The 20809-nt window shown below is 45.5% G+C and overlaps 1 protein-coding gene across 8 annotated transcripts in view; it reads left to right on the forward strand.

The window, feature by feature from the left end:
- LOC129712570 (WD repeat-containing protein 72-like) overlaps positions 1 to 20809 on the forward strand; it is a 140476-nt gene that overhangs the window by 87663 nt on the left and 32004 nt on the right. For 6 of the 8 annotated variants that reach the window (XM_055661079.1, XM_055661080.1, XM_055661081.1 and 3 more), the window contains exons 15-18: positions 1557 to 2407; positions 7628 to 7713; positions 10159 to 10253; positions 11495 to 11663. In XM_055661079.1, the coding sequence (XP_055517054.1) occupies positions 1557 to 2407; positions 7628 to 7713; positions 10159 to 10253; positions 11495 to 11663 (1201 nt within the window). The remainder of the gene's footprint in view (positions 1 to 1556; positions 2408 to 7627; positions 7714 to 10158; positions 10254 to 11494; positions 11664 to 20809) is intronic. The other 2 variants (XM_055661086.1, XM_055661082.1) reach the window with 1 other exon arrangement.

Here is a 20809-nt window from a genome sequence, read left to right on the forward strand (position 1 = left end):
GAGATGAGAAAATCATTTTTTACACAGAGAGTGGTGAATCTGTGGAATTCTCTGCCACAGAAGGTAGTTGAGGCCAGTTCATTCGCTATATTTAAGAGGGAGTTAGATGGGGCCCTTGTGGCTAAAGGGATCAGGGGGTATGGAGAGAAGGCAGGTACGGGATACTGAGTTGGATGATCAGCCATGATCATATTGAATGGCGGTGCAGGCTCGAAGGGCCGAATGGCCTACTCCTGCACCTAATTTCTATGTTTCTATGTTTCTATGAGAAGAAGCTGTTCTTGAGTCTGGTTGCTTGCCAGACCACCAGTGTGTTGCATGAGACTTGCTTTCAAACAGTTAACACTCAAGCAGCATTTCTGCATGCTGTGTTGATGTGGGACTTTCCAGTGAGTTGGTCACGGCTCATTAGTGACATCTTTGGTCAGAGGGGCTTTGGTTAATTGCGATCGGAGCACAATGCCTTTGCCTTTAGCAAGTGATGGCTCACCGGAGCTCGGGGCTGGAGGAAGCTTTGGGCCATTATTTGCGATTGGCTGGAGGGCAGGTGTGTGCACATGTTGGGAAGATGACGGCTGATTTCACTGTGGAACAGCATCTGTGTTGATCATCGCTCCAAATGCATTATCTTCAGCACAATTTAACACATTGAAGCCATTTTACATTCAAAATAAACACATATAAATATTACACATTATTGTCCAATAGTTGAGTTTAGTTTAGAGATACAGAGTGGAAACAGGCCCTTCGGCCCACCGAGTCCGTGCTGGCCAGCGATCCCCGTTACACTAGCATGCACTGTACACTGGGGTCAATTTACAATTTTGACCATAAACCAATTAATCTATAAACCTGTACGTCTTTGTGTGGCCTAAAAATTGGCCCTAGTGTGTAGGATGTGGCCAAAAAAGTGATAAACATAGAACTAGAGGGGACGCATGATCAGTGGTCAGCATGGACTCGATGGGCTGAAGGTCCTGTTTCCATGCTGTATCGTTCACTGGTACTGGTACCTTGCCTGTAAACAATATGCCGGAGGAACTCAACCAGCCAGGTAACAACTGGAGGGATTGGACGGGTGATATTTCAGCTCTCAACTCTTTTGTTCTCCCTAGTTTCCCATCAAATTTCTCCAACTTCCCTGCTAGGAACGGGTTAGGGTGGCCAACTAACTTCCTAACCTGTCCAGCTTTGGGGTGTGGGAGGAAACCAGAGCACCCAGAGGAAACCCTCACAGTCACAAGGGAGTTTCCATGCTCTATCTCCCAAACTAATACTGAAAATGAAAACTAAACCTTTCAGTGTCATTGTATATTTTATCTGAAGAAGGGACCGACCCGAAACGTCACCCATCCTTTTTCTCCAGAGATGCTGCCTGACCCGCTGACTTACTCCAGCACTTTGTGTCTACTTGTGGTGTATACCAGCATCTGCAGTTCCTTTCTACATATATCATTTGTGGCTGCCGTCATTGACTTCCATGCCTCTGTGTTTTGCGTCTGCTGCTAACTTGTGTCGGTCAGCGTTACTTTTTGTTTTTTTTTAATATATTGCAGTTTGCGTTTCCCGACCCAATTCCTCAAACGTTCACCATCCAACCAGTGAAGACCAGCTGGAGCGACAGCACCACGCATGTTTTGTTGTTCGACGTCAGCACCATCTGCGAGCAGCTTCTCTCTCATCGAGAGAAGGAGCCCAAGGCGCAAAGTGCTCAAGTCCAAAGCCACGAGACGTTGAAGCGGCTGGCTAATGTCGACGGCAGAAAACCGCCAATGTCCTTGAAAAGGAGCAAGGTTCCAGCAAATCCCTCTCAGCCAAACGGGCTGGCAGCGAAAGGTTTGGTCCGCGAACATATCTTTTACAATGAACACTGTGCGGGCGGGTTTGGAAGGGAAGGAGCTGCAATTAGCAAGCACAAGACGAAAGGCAAAGGTACGAAAAAGGCCCCAGCATCAGCGGTGAGCAAAATGGACGTTGCAATGGCTATGGACGCAGCAAAATTGCTGATCTCCTGTCTGTTTCCCTGGGGTGTGGATCGGGACCTGGATGAAATCTGCATCAAGCATCTGGGCATGTACCAGCCACGCTGTCCGGTGGCCTTTGGCCTCTCCTCACAGGACGACTTCTTGTCTCTCCTTCTACCGGGCTGGTATCAGTTTGAGCGCCCGGTGACAAAGGAACATGTATTCTGCAGCAAGATATCGAATAAAGTGGTGGAACTTGCAAAACAAGTTTCAAATATCACCCAAGCTTGTGCTACTTCTCAGGCGGAGAGCTTGAATGACAATGCGGACGGAAGCTTTCAGTCAGAAATTACGTCCTATTTGGTATCTGTCATTTTGTTGGTCAACCTGCAGATGAGATTGCCCTTCCCGTCCAAGGGGAATGACATGCACAACCCTGTGAGGTAAGAACCCTTCAGCTTGATCATCTAACTGTACGACAATAGGCAACTCAAACTTAGTATATGTAGGACAAAAGAACCACAGGTGCTGGTTAATACACAAAAGGACACAAAGTGCTGGAGTAACTCAGTGGGTAACTAAATCTTAGCAGTTGTGTCATGACACTTTTTAGATATTGAACACTTCTGTGCAGTCCTGCTAACAAGTAAAACCCCCTGTCCCACGGTACGAGTTCATTCCAAGAGCTCTCCCGAGTTTGCCCTGATTCGAACTCGGAGATTTACGGTAATGGCCACTCGTCGGTACTCGGGGCTCTCGTGGACATTTTTCAACATTTTGAAAAATCTTCACGAGTCTTCCTGTGCTTACCTGCCGTTAGCGAGTCTTCCCGAGTACCTGCCGTTAGCGTTACGAGCCGCTAAGAGACGTCCCCGAGCTCCGACGTACCCGCTACGTTCATTCTCCGTGCTTACCACGAGTTTGATTCTTTTTTAAACTCAGGAGAGCTCTTGGAATGAACTCGTACCATGGGACAGGGCTTTACGAACTCCATTAGCAAATGCTGTGAATTAACTCGAAAGAAGCAAGTTGCTTGTTTCCTCAAGTATCTTCAACTTTTTCAAGAGCCTGAGCTGACGGGAGAGTTTAGGGCAGGCTAGGACTTTATTCCTTGAAGTGCAGGAGGCACATTTAGAGATCGTACAGTCATACAGCGTGGAAACAGGCCCTTAAGGTGCGAGAGGAAAGATTTAATAGCAGCCCGAGGGGCAACTTTTTCACACAGAGGGTGGTGGGTAGACAGCACGAGCTGCCAGAGGAGGTAGTTGAGGCAGGTACTATAATGACATTTAAAAGGCTTTTGGACAGGAACATGGATAAGAAAGGTTTAAAGAGAAATAGGCGAAAGCAGCAGGCAGGTGGGACTAGTGTCGCAGGTGGGACTAGCGTAGCAGGTGCATCTTATCTTGGTCGACCTGGGGTGGGCAAGTTGGGCTGGAGGGCCTGTTTCCATGCTTTGATCCTGACATTGAGTGCTGCCTTTGTGGAGTTTGCACGTTCTCCCTGTGACTGCCTGGGTTTCCTATGGATGCTCCGGTTTCATCTCTCATTCCAAAGACATGCGGGTTTTGTGGATTAGTTGGGCTCTGTAAGTTATCCCTGGTGTTTAGGGAACGGAAGTGAAAGTGGGCTTAACATGGAACTGGTGTAAATGGGTAAAGAAACAAAGAACTGCAGACAGACGGCCTGAAGAAGGGTTCTGACCCAAAACATTACCCATCCTTTTTCTCCAGAGATGCTGCCTGACTTACTGGGTTAATCCAGCACTTTGTGTCTATCTTCAGTATAAACCAGCATCTGCTGTTCCTTCCTACATGGCGAATCTGTGGAATTAATTGCCACAGAAGTCTGTGGAGACCAAGTCAGAGATAGATTGATTCTTGATTAGCACGGGTGTCAGAGGTTATGGGGGAGAAGGCAGGAGAATGGGGTTAGGAGGGAGAGATAGATCAGCCATGATTGAATGGCGGAGTAGACCTGATGGGCCAAACGGCCTAATTCCGCTCCTATCACTTATGATCATATGAGAAAGAACTGAAAATGCTAGCTTATATGATAAATATGTCTGAAGAAGGGTCCCGACCCAACACATCACAAATCCTTGTTCTCCAGACATGCTGCCTTCATCTCCAGAGCTTCTGCAGCAATTTGTGTCTATCTTTAGTGTAAATGGGTGATTGGCGGTCGGCATGAACTCAGTGGGCTGAAGGGCCTGTTTGCATCCTGTATCTTGCAGTTAAACTCCTGAATGTTATGCAGACTCACTCTTGCTATTTTTTTCTGCGTAGAAAGGAACTGCAGATGCTGGTTTAAACCGAAGATGGACACAAAAGGCTGGAGTAACTCAGCGGGTCAGACAGCATCTCTGGAGAAAAGGAAATCTTGATTAGTACGGGTGTCGGGGGTTATGGGGAGGAGGCAGGAGAATGGAGTTAGGAGGGAGAGATAGATCAGCCATGATTGAATGGCGGAGTGGACCTGATGGGCCGAATGGCCTAATTCTGCTTCTATCACATGAACTGATGAACTTATGAATAGGTGACGTTTCAGGGTCTGAAACCCTGAAGAAGGGCCTCAACCCGAAACGTCACCTATTCCTATTCTCCAGAGATGCTGCCTGACCCACTGAGTTACTCCAGCCTACGAGGAGATTGCATTCGTAGGACTGCTGTGATTCATTGTTCTGGTTTTTGCTTCCAGTGCCTGTGCAACATCTTCCCTCTGTTGACACAGACAGCACCGATCCTTCTTACAAGGAGAACCCTGGCATTGAGTGGCTTCCGTTGCATCTGCAGCAAGAATTCACTCCAGTTATGCCCACAATAGCGTGGCCTTGATTCAGAACTAGAGGCCGCACTGCTTCCTCACGATGATTTCACTGTCATCTTTGTGCCTGATGATGGATGAAATTCCCTGACAATTTACCCTGCCATTTCCATTGAGGTTGCAATATTGCAAGTCTGGTTGAATGTAGGTTTCTGTGGTGCTTAATAATTTGCTCCCATTCTGTTTGTCGTCCGAGCCACACACAAATGTATTTAACAGCGCAAGGCTTACAAATTCACCCAAGGATAAATCCTTTAATGCAACAATTTGATTCTCCTGCCTTTGTGCCAAATAAGCAACTTACTGCCCTTGCAAAGGCCTGTGCATTGGAATAAGCTTTCAGTTTCTGCTTAGCCGCTGTGAGTGCAACCTCTTATTCTTTGAGGCTACCAAATCAGTAAGCATGCGATAAATCTCTGGAGTCTGAGGACCCGAAACGTCACCTATTCCTTTTTTCCAGCGATGCTGTCTGACCCGCTGTGTTACTCCTGCTTTTGTGTCTGTCTTTGGTTTAAACCAGCGTCTGCAGTTCCTTCCTACACATGAATCTCAGAGCTGGTTTCAGTTTAACGAGTAGCATCCACGCATTGCTTTGAGACTGAATACAGTGCAGTGCATTTTCGGTATTTCCTCTGCCTCCAGAGTATTACCAGCAGTACAAATATTTCCATTCACTGTATACATGCCATGAAGGGCTTATGTGCTCTGTTATGCACTCTGAACCCATAGAGTGTATTCCATTCACTGTATCCATCTATCGTCAAGCTTTATCCTTGCAGGAAGATTGTTCCCAATGTTGGGGAAGTCCAGGACAAGGGGTCACAGCTTAAGGATACGGGGGAAATCCTTTAAAACCGAGATGAGAAGAACTTTTTTCACACAGAGAGTGGTGAATCTCTGGAACTCTCTGCCACAGAGGGTAGTTGAGGCCAGTTCATTGGCTATATTTAAGAGGGAGTTAGATGTGGCCCTTCTGGCTAAGGGGATCAGGGGGTATGGAGAAAAGGCAGGTACGGGATACTGAGTTGGATGATCAGCCATGATCATATTGAATGGCGGTGCAGGCTTGAAGTGCCGAATGGCCTACTCCTGCACCTATTTTCTATGTTTCTATGTTTCTATCCTGCCCTTCCTCTCTTCCAGCTTTCTCCCCCGCCCCCACCACAGTCGGTCCGAAGAAGTGTCCCTACCTATTAATGGGCGGCACAGTGGCGCAGTGGCATCACGAACAGAGCGGGGGAGGGGAGATCATTGGGGGGAAAAAGGAATACTTGGTAACTTTGTGGCCCTTTATGTGGCCACTCTTTGCATACCTTGTGTAGGCAAAACAAAGCATCTCTCTGTGACTTGTCACATGTGATAATAACAGTATCTAATCTAATCTAAAAGGCAGCAGAATGGGGTTGAGAGGGAAAGATAGGTCCACCACAACTGAATGGCATCATTCTGCTCCTATAACTTGTGAATTTACAAATCACTATGCAGAATAGAGATGAAGCAGATTAAAATTATTTAAACAATAACTTCTGCACAAAACCACATCTTGGGACAGTAAATATTCACCTTTATCCCACACAGGTAACTATAGAAGCTCTACAAGCAACTGAGAATTTAATTACCATTTCTAACTATAATGTGAATAGTTTCTTTGCAAGCAAATTACATTGAATCAGGAGGAACTTAATATTTGATGGTATTCTTTTTAATGGGCTAAGATTGAACCAACAAACGGGCTGCTGTCTTAGCAACAACTACCTTGTGGATTGTGCAGTGTTTGCTATCTGATAGACTCCAAGCTCCAAGGCTACGAGGTAATCTGAAAATAAACATTGCCTCTGTATTTGATAGTAATGTGCATAGCAGTTGGAGGTACCAATCAATTGGTGAGTGGCACTGGAAATGTCAATGATTCTTGTCAGTGGATATTCCATTAAACTGTGTCCGTTTGTGTCGTGCTGCCCTGATGCAGTTAATATCTCACTAGAGTTTTTAGTTTTCCATTTTTTAGTTTCGGAAGATTCAGCGGGAATTAAGAGGGATTGGACAGGCATTTTTTTTGGGTTGTCGGACATGTCGGAAGAATGGTCCTGACCTGAAACACCGTCTGTCCATTCCCTTCACCGATGCTGCCTGACCCATTCAGTTCCTCCAGCACATTGTGTTTTTAATACAGTTTAGAGATGCAGCATGGAAACAGGCCCTTCGGCCCACCGAGTCCGCACTGACCAGCGATCCCTGCACACTGACACTATCCCACAAATACTAGGGACAATTTGCATTCATACCCTAGCCAATTAACCTGCAAACCTGTACGTCTTTGATGATCTAATCTCCAGTTCCCTCCCCTCTACTTTCAGTCTGAAGAAGGGTCCCGACCCGAAATGTGTCACCCATTCTTTTTCTCCAGAGATGCTGCCTGACCCGCTGAGTTCCTCCAAGACTTTGCGTCTATCTTCAGTATAAACCGGCATCAGCAGTTGCTTTCTACACATGCGGCCTAACCCGTTGAGTTACTCCAACACATTTTGTGTCTCTCTTTGGTACAAACCAGCAGTTCCTTCCTCCTACACATGTTGCCTGACCTGCTAAGTTACTCCAGCACTTTTTGTGTCCTTTTGCGTATTACCCAGCATCTGCGGTTCCTCATTTCTCTATCTATCTATCTATCTGTTGATTGTATAACACGTGTGGTAGGTTTGCGTGGCTGTCGACAGTTAAATGTTTGCAAAGCTCGGAATTGACTTTTTAAATTTCGAATGAGAATTCCCCTTTGTTGTCATGTGAAGCTCTGTATGCCGACCTCCTTTGGTTACCAGCGATATGTTATTATCCTGCAGACAGCACAAGGCCGACTGCCCCCGGGGTAAAGAAGGGGAGACATCTCAGCAGTCAATGTCCCCACTGACTGGAGAAGCTGCTCAAAGTAAGTGTAACTCCACCAAGCGGAACACCAAGAGTGGTGTGTGTATGGAACGAGCTGCTACATTTAGTTTGAACAAGATTTTTAAACCTTTCCAAACATTTATATCTTATTGGCTTGTTGAAATAAAACAACATATTAAACCATGATTAAAGATTTCCTTGCTGCTTAATAATCAATATCTTGTCATGAAGTTTTTTTTCTCATTTCTAACCAAGGAAAATCAGATCAAACACAAGGGGGTCGAATGGTCTAGTCCTGCTTTTATTTCCTATGTTCTTATGTTATTATCTTCAGTATTTTAAGTGTCTATTTCGGGACTCGAGGGCCTGAGCTACAGGGAAAGGTTGAACATCAATTTGCATACAGGGCAAATAGATCAACAGAGGATGCCATCTCTCTGGCTCTTCACACTGCCCTGACTCACCTGGACAGACAGGGCACGTACGTGAGGATGCTCTTCATTGACTATAGCTCTGCATTCAATACGGTCATCTCCACCAAGCTCACCACCAAACTCCACCAGCTAGGCCTCAGCTCGTCGATATGCGATTGGATCCTGAACTTTCTGACGGAGTGACCGCAGGCAGTGAGACTGGGCCCGCACCTGTCCTCCACTATCACCCTGAGCACCAGCACACCACAGGGCTGTGTACTAAGCCCCATGCTCTACTCCCTCTTCACTCACGACTGTGTTCCTGCATTCGATACCAACACCACGTGAAGTTTGCAGACGACACAATAGTGATTGGGCTGATCACCAACGGTGATGAAACAAAATACAGAGCGGAGGTGCAGAACCTGGCGGACTGGTGCGCACGTAACAACTTGTCACTAAACACCTCCAAGACCAAGGAGCTGATTATTGACTTCAGGAGGTCCCATGATGGAGAATACGCCCCAATCTCCATTTACGGGGAAAGTGTGGAGAGAGTGTCCAGCTTTAAGTTTCTGGGCACTCACATTTCAGAGGACCTCACATGGTCCACCAACACCGCTGCGCTGGTCAAGAAGGCACAGCAACGACTGTTCTTCCTGAGGACATTAAAAAAGACTGGTCTGCCCCAACAGCTGCTGCCAACATTCTACCGCTGCACCACAGAGAGCATATTAACGTATGGCATCTCTGTGTGGTATCTCAGCTGCACGGAGGCGGAGAGGAGAGCTCTTCAGCGCGTCGTCCACAGAGCGCAGAGGATTATTGGGACAGAGCTACCAGCCTTGGAGGGCATCTACCACACACGGTGCCTCAGGAAGGCCGTCAGCATCCATAAAGACTCCTCACACCCTTGTAATGGACTGTTCGAACTACTTCCCTCCGGCAGACGTTACAAGGCCTTCTACGCCCAAACCTCCAGACTCAGAAACAGCTTTATTCCCAGAGCTATAGTGGCTCTGAACCGGCCCTGCTGAGTGCCCCCCATCCCCCCTGGACTGTCTCCCTCGGATGGTCACGACACACAGCTATTTATTTATTTTACTTTTCTTTTTCAACGGTTGGAGCTGCATACTAAATCTCGTTGCACTGACGTGCAATGACAATAAAATATATTATTATTAACAGAGTACGGCTTTATTCCTTGGAATGCAGAAGGTTGAGGGTTGATCTTATAGAGGTGCATAACATCATGATAAGAATAGATAAGGTCATTGGCCTTTCTGGGACACATGACAATAAACTCACTTGAAATGGCCATAGTCTTTTACCCAGAGTAGGGGAATGGACAACCAGAGGACATAGGTTTAAGGTGAGGGGGGAAAGATTTAATAGGAATCTGAGGGACAACTTGTGGATGGAACGAGTAGCCAGAGGAGATAGTCGAGGCGGGTGACATTATGCTTTATGGTCCAAATCGTAACTATTAGCTTCAGGTGGTGTATCTGCAAGAAATATAATGATAATACAATTTTTTGTGAATAGATTAAACATAGAAACATAGAAAATAGGTGCAGGAGTAGGCCATTCGGCCCTTCGAGCCTGCACCGCCATTCATTATGATCATGGCTGATCATCCAACTCAGTATCCCGTACCTGCCTTCTCTCCATACCCCCTGATCCCCTTAGCCACAAGGGCCACATCTAACTCCCTCTTAAATATAGCCAATGAACTGGCCTCAACTACCTTCTGTGGCAGAGAATTCCACAGATTCACCACTCTCTGTGTGAAAAATGTTTTTCTCATCTTGGGCCTAAAAGACCTTAAACTGTGACCCCTTGTTCTGGACTTCCCCAACATCGGGAACAATCTTCCTTCATCTAGCCTGTCCAACCCCTTAAGAATTTTGTAAGTATTAAAGTGCATTATTGTCAATTACTAATATGTAAGCAGATGCTGTTTTGAATTATGTTAACAGTTTATTTAATGTCCCCCTTAATATAAATATAACACAGATTTTTAATTATTTCAAGACTTTCAAATGTCATGCGTTCATTTTCCCTTTCCATAGATAGATTCTTCCGCCTAGGTTGGAGCTCGAGCAAAGAAACAAGTTACAAGATCCTCACCAATTTGATCGCTGGTTGGCAATTCCAATCAGTAGAGGTGAGCTGTGCAGTCAACAATAGCTGTATATTTGCTGATTCTATGTTGGTGTATATTCTGGTGTGTATTTTGTTAAATCAGTTGCTAGAGTTTGCGCATTTACTTGAGTTTATTTAGAGTTACAGCTTTAGAGAAACTTTAGGGATTGCTGGTTGGCGCAGACTCGGTGGGCCGAGGGAAGGGCCGAAGGAATGGCCGGAGGTCCCACCGAGTCTGCGCTGACCAGCAAACCCCATGCACTAGCACTATCCTACACACTAAGGACATTTTACAACCTTTACCAAAGCCAATTAACCACACAAACCTGAACGTCTTTGGAGTGTGGGAGGAAACCGGAGCACCTGGGGAAAAGCCACATGGTCACGGGGAGAGCGCACAAACTCTGTACACGACAGCGCCCGTGGTCAGGATCGAACCGGGATCCCTGGCGCTGTAAAGCAGCAGCTCGACCTCCACGCCACCGTGCTGCCCCTTCCCGCCCGCTCTCCCTGTGATCACATCGGTTTCCTCCGGGTGCTACGGTTTCCTCCCACATGTCACAGACGTGCGGGTTTGTAGGTTAATTGTCTTCGTTAAATTGCCCCTTGTGTGTAGGGAGTGGATGACAGAGCTGCGATTACAGTCTGCTGCATAACACTTATCAGCCAGGGAACAACTACAGCATAATCAGTGCACATCTCCTCCCTCACTCCACTCAGGGCACAGATTAACAGCATTAATGGTACCCCGTTCCTGCCTTCTCCCCATATCCCCTGACTCCGTTATCTTTTAAGAGCCCTATCAAGCTCTCTCTTGAAAGTTTCCAGAGAACCAGCCTCCACCGCCCTCTGAGACAGAGAAATACACAGACTCACAACTCTCTGTGTGAAAAATTGTTTCCTCATCTCCGTTCTAAATGGCTTACTCCTAATTCTTAAACTGTGGCCCCTGGTTCTGGACTCCCCCAACAATTTCAATTCAATTCAAGAGGGCATAGGTTTAAGATTTAAGAGGGGAAAATTTAATAGGAACCAGTAGGCACATTATTCACACATAGGGTGGTGGGTGTATGGAACGAGCTGCCAGAGGAAGTAGTTGAGGCAGGTTCAATAAAAACATTTAGACAACATAAGGATGGGAAAGGTTCAGAAGGGGATATGGGACTCGCTTAGACGGGTCTTCTTGGTCAGCATGGAGGAGTTGGACCAAGGACCTGTGTCTGTGCTGCATGACTCTATATTCACATGCAAATCTGTTCACAGCTGTTGGAAGCAACACAAGCCATGTTACTAGCCGAAGTCCAAAGGGTTTTGAGAACTTTGACAACAACGTCAATCAGCAGTCAACCCGTGGTCAGAGTCGAGAATGGAAACAGCGAGACACAGGTTGAAGAACTGGAGCTGGATGACAATGCCAGATCAGGTAAACCGCGTAAGTGAGAGCATGCGGAGTTTCATTGCTCTTCAACAGGACTGCCTCACCTTTGTAAATCTGACATGCTTGGATTTTTAGGTTTTAAAGTCATTCAAAAATAGCATTACTATTACCTTTAAGCATTTAATTTATTCTATCTGGTTCATAAGTTGGAGCAGCAGAATTAGGCCATTCAGCCCATCAAGTCTACTCCGCCATTCAATCATGGCAGATCTATCTTTCCCTCCCAACCCCATTCTCCTGCCTTCTCCCCATAACCCCTGACACCCACACTAATCAAGAATCTGTCAATCTCCGCCTTAGAAATATCCATTGATGTGATTCTTGCACTCTTAGGAGAAGGCAGGAGAATGGGGTTAGGAGGGAGATAGATCAGCCGTGATGGAATGGCGTTGACTTGATGGGCCGAATGGCCTAATTCTGCTCCTATTGCTTATGAACCTCATATCTACCAAGTCTACCCTGCCATTCAATCATGGCTGATGTATCTCCCCCTCCTAACCCCATTCTCCTGCCTTCTCCCCACAACCTCTGACACCTATACTCAAACGTCCTTTTATTCCGAGGCTATGACGTCTGGCCCCTGGACTATCCCACTAGTGGAAACCTCTTCCCAACGTCCACTCTATCCAAGCAGGCAGCATCTGTGGAGGGAAGTAGACAGGCGATGTTTCAGATCAGATCCATTCCTGATGATGGACCTCAGTCAACGTACATAATCGCTGTTAGTTTTATATTTAGTTCCAAAACAGCCGATACCATGAATGCTGTTAATCTGTGCCCTGAGTGGAGTGAGGGAGGAGATGTCCACTGATCGCGCTGTAGTTGTTCCCTGGCTGATAAGTGTTATGCAGCAGACTGTAATCGCAGCTCTACACCCATAAAGACGCCATCATAAAGTGAGCGTGGTGATTTATCACCTAGTTTCTGGGTTTGATTAAGCTTTTATTGGGATATTAAGAAATGCAGGTGAATTAGCAGATGGGACAGGTTAAGCTGCCGATGAACATAAAAGTTTTACACTCCAGGGTGCGAACATTAATATTGTGAAGTTTACAGAGGAAGCCATTGTTGTAGCTAATAAATGGAGTAATTGGGTTAACAGTGAGCACGTAAAAATGGTCTGTAATTACATGGTGTTAGATGGGAATCAATCCGTGTCTATATCAAAAGAACAGCAATGGGAGCAATTTAACCTCTTTGTTTGTAATCCTTTGAGTGTTTGAGAATCTAGAGACTAATCCTCCTAAAAGAAGTAAAATATTTAGAGGCTTCTGTTGCAGGTTCATAACACTTCAGCAGAGCCTGGGTGTACAGGGATTGTGTTAATGCCGTCTCCATCCCTTTCCAAACAGACCTGCTCATCAAATCCGCGGCATTTATAACGCAACCAAGCGCAGTTGTTTTCAGACGGAGCTGGTAAAATGATCAGTCAGAGGACGGAGGTGGACAAAAACGCTGGAGAAACTCAGCGGCTGAGGCAGCATCTATGGAGCGAAGGAAATAGGCAACGTTTCGTCCCGAAACGTTGCCTATTTCCTTCGCTCCATAGATGCTGCCTCAGCCGCTGAGTTTCTCCAGCATTTATGTCTGCCTTCCATTTTTCAGCATCTGCGGTTCCTTCTTAAGCAGAGGACAGAGCCCTGGTTTGCTGGGTTTTAATGAGTGATCCTGACAGGAGTGAGCGTTTCAGATGGGACGGGGCAAGGTTCCCGTTTCAGAGTTCCAGTGCTTTTTTTTTGTGTTTTAGAAAACGTTCTTGTCTCCATTCGTCGTTTTTTTGGAATCATATGGTGCAACACAATTGTAAAAAATAACTGTTTCAGGACTGGACGAGGGTTGGTCAAGATTATAAATAATGATCCCCTTTTCTTTTCACTATTTTCTCTCTCAACTTTCTTCATTTACTCGTTTTCTTTCTTCACACACTATATATTTCACATCTTTCTATCCTTTACTATCTAACTTCTTTTTCTTATTCTCATCTTTTTTCAATGTAACAAAAAAAAAAAAAAAGAAGTTGTACATAAAATGTATTATGAAAATATATATTAGGCACTTTGGTGCCATATGACTGTACTTACTTCTAATAAAATAAAATATTAAAAAAAAAAAAGAAAACGTTCTTGTTTTAGAAATTCCGCGTGGAAACATGGCCACGCCGACCATTGTTCTGAAGAAGGGTCTCGACCTGAAACGCTCGATTGTAACCATGTGTTGTCTTTCCGCTGTCTGGATTGCAGGCAACAAAAGCTTTCCACTATAGACAATAGACAATAGACAATAGAAAATGGACAATAGGTGCAGGAGTAGGCCATTCGGCCCTTCGAGCCAGCACCGCCATTCAATGTGATCATGGCTGCTCATCCCCAATCAGTACCCCGTTCCTGCCTTCTCCCCATATCCCCTGACTCCGCTATTTTTAAGAGCCCTATCTAGCTCTCTCTTGAAAGCATCCAGAGAACCTGCCTCCACCGCCCTCTGAGGCAGAGAATACCACAGACCTCGGTACAGGTGACAATAAACTAAACTGAACTGATTTCCACCTTGGGAGAAAGCTTCTGACTGTCTACCCTATCTATACCAAAGTTTTCAGAAATGACATTGGCATAAAGAGCATTGAAATTGGATTATGTGTGGGGGGAGGGGGGGCTATTCTTAAATCCCATGGTGACGAGAGCAGGTTTATGATTTAATATTTCAATTAGAGATATTCCTGGTAACAGAGTGCTTTAATGGTAACTATTCTGAAGCAAGGAAACAGCACGACTAATATACTTTACTAAAAATCTTTCTGGTTTCAAATTTTGGGTGTATGCGTTCGGTGGGGAAGTCCTAATGCAACAGAAATGAGATTTTGTCTGCATTTTTGAAAAGAAAATCCAATTTTCCAGGCGCCACTCCAGCCTCCTTCATAGCGCTGTGGAGGATAACGTTCCTACGGTTGTACCCACTAAGGCAGCAGAGTGCAGGAAAACACTTGGACAAGGACTTCACGCGACCTGTGAATTCAGTTACATATATGGAGTTCTGTGTTCCTCCCCAGCATTTAGATCATATCTGGACTCAATTGCTTTTTTTCCCCAGCTTGCAGCATATCATTTCTGCTTCCGTCCTCAAGGCAGCTGAACAATGTTTGTAGCTGAAACCTGCCAACTCTAGAACCCATAGACACACAATGGACACAATTAACACGGCAGGACAGGCAGCATCTCTGGGTGGAAGGAATGGGTGCCATGTCGTATCACAAGTTCAGAAGTTACAGGAGTAGAATTAGGCCATTCAGCCCATATAGTCTTTTTAAGGCACAGACAGATAAGTTCTTGATTGGAACAGGTGTCAAGGGTTTTTCACACAGAGAGTGGTGAATCTCTGGAACTCTCTGCCACAGAGGGTAGTTGAGGCCAGTTCATTGGCTATATTTAAGAGGGAGTTAGATGTGGCCCTTGTGGCTAAGGGGATCACGGGCTATGGAGAGAAGGCAGGTATGGGATACTGAGTTGGATGATCAGCCATGATCATATTGAATGGCGGTGCAGGCTCGAAGGGCCGAATGGCCTACTCCAGCACCTAATTTCTATGTTTCTATGTTTCTATGTTATGGGGAGAAGGCAGGATAATGGGATTAGGAGGCAGAGATCAGCCATGGTTGAATGGCGGAGCAGACTTGATGGGCTGAATGGCCTGATTCTACTATAGCTTGTGAATCTACTTGTCCATGCTGACCAAGATGCCCCATTTACTTTCATCCCAAATGCCCACGTTTGGTCCACAGAACTCCAAACTTTTCCCATCCATGTACTGGCAAAATGTCTTTTAAACATTGTTATAATAACTTCCTCTACTACCTCTTCTGGCAGCAAAGATCTTCAAGCCTGCGACACCCAGCCCCTTGTGTCCGTCCATTCAGTCTTTGAGAGTCTGGCTCTTTTCTAGTCTTGTTCAACCAGCAGTAACATGTACCTATATGTAGTGATGGCAGTTTAAGGCGGATATCTTCCCTGTGTCCTCACCTGCTGGTATTTGGGGGATAAAAAAAAACGATTACCTTCTTCATAATAGTCTTTCTTTGTTTCATTTATGTAAGTAAAGTTTAGGTAGCACTAATTTTATTCTGCCGGCCTGAAATCACAGTAATTGGAACAAAAGCAGAGGGTAGATTGCAGTCAGAATTCGTCTTCACGTTTGTAATAATACTAATGGATACATAAAACCACTTCACGTACGATCCCAACATGTGTACTGCCAAAGCCTCTCAAAGTGTACATCCTGATTCTCAGCTGAAATTGATCAAAGATATGAAAAAGGTTGAAAACAATTGCAACATGCAGTATCAACGGAATAAATGGCAGGAAATGGAATTAAATGTGGAGCAGCAGAGAGATGAGCAGAGGGAGGGGGACACAGAATAAGTTACAGGGCAAATCTATGGCAGGTGTAGTTTAGCGCAGGCAGGTGTACAATGGCATAACCTGGACTCCAGATGATAATATCTGAGTATTTACCAAATAGAGTCAGTCAGTCTGGTAACACACGGTACAAAATCAGGAGAGGAATAGATCGGGTAGATGCACAGAGTCTCTTGCCCTGAATAGAGGAATCGAGGACCAGAGAGGACATAGGTTGAAGGTGAAGGGGAAAAGATTTAATAGGAATCTGAGGGGTAACTTTTTCGCACAGAGGGTGGTGGGTGTATGGAACAAGATGCCAGAGGAGGTAGTTGAGGCTGGGACTATCACTACATATAAGAAACAGTTAGACAGGTATATGGATAGGATAAGTTTGGAGGGCTATGGACCAAGCGCAGCCAGGTGCAGTTGGGACATGTGGGCCAGTGTGGGCAAGTTGGGCCGAAGGGCCTGTTTCCACACTGTGTCACTCTATGACTCTAACAGGCCCTTCAGCCCAATTCATTCATGCCGCCTAAGATGTCCCATTTATGCTACTCCCATTTTCTCACAATATTCTTTTGGTGTCTCCCTCAACTGCCTCCTCTGGCAGCTCGTTCTCCTTATAACCATGTGGGTTTCGTCCGGGTGCTCCGGTTTCCTCCCACAACCCAAAGATGTGTGGGTTTTGCACGTTCATTTACCTCTGTAAATTGCCCCTGCTGTGTCGGGAGTGGATAAGATAGAGCTAGAGTGAGTGATGGTGATCGATGGCCGGTCGAAGGATCAGTCCCCACGCTGAATCAGCCATGATCATATCGAATGGCGGTGCAGGCTCGAAGGGCCGAATGGCCTACTCCTGCACCTATTTTCTATGTTTCTATCTCTAAACTGAACTGAGTCTTGACCCATAGACTACTCATTTGATTGTCTAATTATAAAATCTATCCTCTATGTTACAGTTTCTGCTTTAATTTTGCTTTGCATAATATCGGAATTTCCATCAATTACTTGGCCAGAATTTGTGCAACTTTCATCTTGAAGATCAGGACGCTACTTCATGCAAAGTAGCGTTTAGTGGGCTTACTGCGTTCAAAAGTTCATAAGTGATAGGAACGGAATTAGACCATTTGGCCCATCAAGTCTACTCCACCATTCAATTACTGCTGAATTATCTCTCCCTCCTAACCCCATTCTCCTGCCTTCTCCCCATAAACCCTGACACCCGTACTAATCAATAATCTATCTCTCTCTGCCTTAATGTTAAATACTGGTCGGTAGGGACTCGGTGGGCCGAAGGGTCAGTTTCTGCACTGTGTCTCTAAACTCAACTAAATTAAACGCTCCCTGCTCACTAACAGTACTCACTTTGATTAGGTAAAATAAATCTTCATACTGTGTGGATATCCCAGGGATTATTTTCTAATTTCTGTATCACAGGTTTGTGTTACAGGCTCCACAAGATTACTTAAACATCCCTGCCTCAGTGGCTGCAAAAACAAGGCTGCTGTCTGGATTCAGTGTGTGTCCGGGAGGCTTATTCTGCCTAATCATTTGCTCCAGGCACTAAGACAACCAGATGCTACTGGGATATTCCAGTACCTGAGATCTAAAGGAATCATCCAGAGAAGTTGCTGCTTGCTATCGCCTTGAGCATTATCTCTTTATAGATCCTTTTATCTTTAATCCCGGTCTGAGGAGAGCAACATGAAAATCAACCTCCAACTACCTCTATTTTTTATTTTCAGATCACCCACACAGAGATTCTCTCACACATGCTCCCTCTCTTCCTCTCCCCCTCTCCCGCCCCCATTCCCTCCCCCTCTCCCCACCTCCCTCTCTCTCTCACTCTCCCTCTTCCCCTCTCCCCCACCTCCTCTCCTTTCTCTCCCCCTTATTCCCTCTCCCTCCTCCTCTCCCCTCCCCCTCCCCCCTCCCTCCCACCCTCCCTCTCTCCCTCTCTCCATCCCTCTCATCCCTCTCTCCATGTCTCCCTCCTCCCTCCCTCCCTCCCTCCCTCCCTCCCTCCCTCCCTCCCTCCCTCTCTCCATCCCTCTTCATCCCTCTCTCCATGTCTTCCTCTCTCCCTCCCTTGTCCCCATCCTCCTCCCCCCAACACTAAAATTATTGCTGGAAACCTAATTGAAATTAGGTATTATAGCCATCTTTAAATCAGCAAAACATTTAATTTTGCAAGATATTTAATAGGGCAACCAGCAGTGGACTAAGTAAACTGGCAGAACTGGCGATTTGGCAAAACAGCCAAGCCTCATGAAGTGCAAGTGTATCAAAGACTTCAAGAGAAGGGGGGTAATTCCAGACGCATTCAAAACAGGAGTGAATCTGTTGAAAAATAGTGGTTGCAAATGACAGTCCTAGAACAAGGAAACAGGCCATTCAGACCAACTCGTCCACATCTAACCTAGCCCATATTTGGTCCATATCCCTCTTAATCTTTCCCAGCCATGGACCTGTCCGAATGTGCTTTAAATGTTGCCATACTACCTGTAGCAGCTACCTCTACCTCCTCTGGCAACTTGTTCCATACACCCACCTCCCTCTATGTGGAAAAAGTTGCCCTGTCAGGTTTATATTAAATCTTTCCCCTCTCACCTTTAACCTGTGGCCTCAAGAACATTTTTCAGGGTAAGACATTTTAAGGTCATGGTCAAACAGCATGTAAGCAAGGCCTGGGGCACAACTTGCCCACACTCACCAACCCACACTAGTCCCACCCACCTGCATTTGCCCCTATATCCATCCAAACCTTTCCGATCCAACCTCTCTATCTAGGCCTTTCATTATTCTCTAGGTTTCGATAAGATCATACGAAAATCATCAACTGAAATGTTAACTGTGAACTCCAAATATTTATAACTATTTCTACCAATTACATTTTGTGTGTGATTAGATTGTTGCTGTTCAGTGATAGATTTACCAAATGTTCAAAAGAGTTTGCATCATGTTGTTATTCAGGGCGTTCCTTCTTGTTGGACTTGCACACAAAAATACAAGGAAACGGGCTATTTGTTCCATTATTTTGGTTGCTGTTTATTTTACACGCAAAGAACAAACGTAATCCTGTTCCCAGCCAGTTCCCAAGTCTCTTTATTCCTCTTAGAGCCAATACGGAAATATTGACATGACACGGGTTTCAATCGCGCCAAAGTGCTGGAGTAACTCAGCAGCATCTCTGGAGAACATGTCTAGGTGACGTTTCGTGTCGTGGTCCTTCTTCACACACTTCGTCCAGACTGGAGACCCGTAACGTTGCCCATCCATATTCTCCAGAGATGCTGCCTGACCCGCTGAGTTACCCCAGCACTTTGTGGCATTTTTCTTAACAATAGACAAATGTTGGTCCAGGTTTAAACATTTATTTTGAAAAAGGCACAAAAGTCTTACTATGCTTCCTTCACAAGTGGACTTGGAATGTAATCGTAAACAAATGCAAAATAGGGCATTGGATAAATGCGATGATTTATCTCAAAATTCCAGATTTAGTTAGCGCTACCAGATCAGATAGAATCATTTTGCTCCTCTGTGTGATGGTTTATGTGACTTGGAATCCGTTAAAGAATGTCCTGTTACATCATGTTTTAATTTACCCTATGCTTGCTACCCGACAGATAAATCTGTATTTCAGTGGAAGTGTACCTGGGAACATGAAATCTATCGGCTTTTAGTACCATGTATTGCAAACATTAGATTGTTGAAGGATCATAATTTGTTTGAAACATATGGGATGATTGATGATATTCACTGGTGCACAATCCTAAGTGATTGGAAAAATGGAAAGCATGCAATTCACTAATGTAGCTTGTTCGTGCTTCAAGTAATCTCTGCAATGGAGCAACCCAACTTTAGTTGAGTTTAGGAAGGAACTGCAGATGCTGGTTTTCAGCGAAGGAAGGGTTGGAGGAAGGGTCTCGACCCGAAGTGCCGCCCATCACAAAACCACTGGTGGGAGAGTCTAGGACCAGAGGTCATAACTCCAGGATTAAATGGTGTTCTTTAGAAACTAGATTAGGAGGAATGGCTTTAGTCAGAGGGTAGTTAATCTGTGGAACTCATTGCCACAGAGGGCTGTGGAGGCCAAGTCAGTGAATAGGCAGAGATACACAAATTCTTGATTAGAACGGGTGTCAAGGGTTATGGGGAGAAGGCAGGAAAACAGGATTAGGAGGCAGAGATCAGCCATGATTGAATGGCGGAGTAGACTTGATGGGCCGAATGGCCTGATTCTACTCCTATAACTTGTGAACGTGAGCCCATTCCTTCCATCCGGAGATGCTGCCTGCCCCGCTGAGTTACTCCAACACTTTGTGTCTACCTTTAGTTTAGTTTAGGAAGGAACTGCAGATGCTGTTTTCTGCTGAAGATAGACAAACTTCCGCCCACAATGTCTACAGATCATAATGCCAAGTTAAACTAATCTCTCTGCCTTCTCGTGATCCATATCCCTCCATTTTCTGCCATCACATGTGCCGACCTAAAAGCCTCTTAATCACCAAGGGTGGCACAGTGGTGCAGCAGTAGAGTTACCGCCTTACAACGCTTGCAGCACCGGAGACCCGGGTTCGATCCCAACTACAGGTGCTGTCTGTACGGAGTTTGTACGTTCTTCCCGTGAGTTTTCTTCGAGATCTTCATTTTCCCCCCGCACTCCAAAGTCATACAGGTATGTAGGTAAATTGACTCAGTCCAAGTGTAAATTGTCCCTAGTGTGTGTAGGATAGTGTTAATGTGCAGGGA

The sequence above is a fragment of the Leucoraja erinacea genome, chromosome 33, assembly GCF_028641065.1.
Source record: "Leucoraja erinacea ecotype New England chromosome 33, Leri_hhj_1, whole genome shotgun sequence".
Lineage (NCBI taxonomy): Eukaryota > Metazoa > Chordata > Chondrichthyes > Rajiformes > Rajidae > Leucoraja > Leucoraja erinaceus.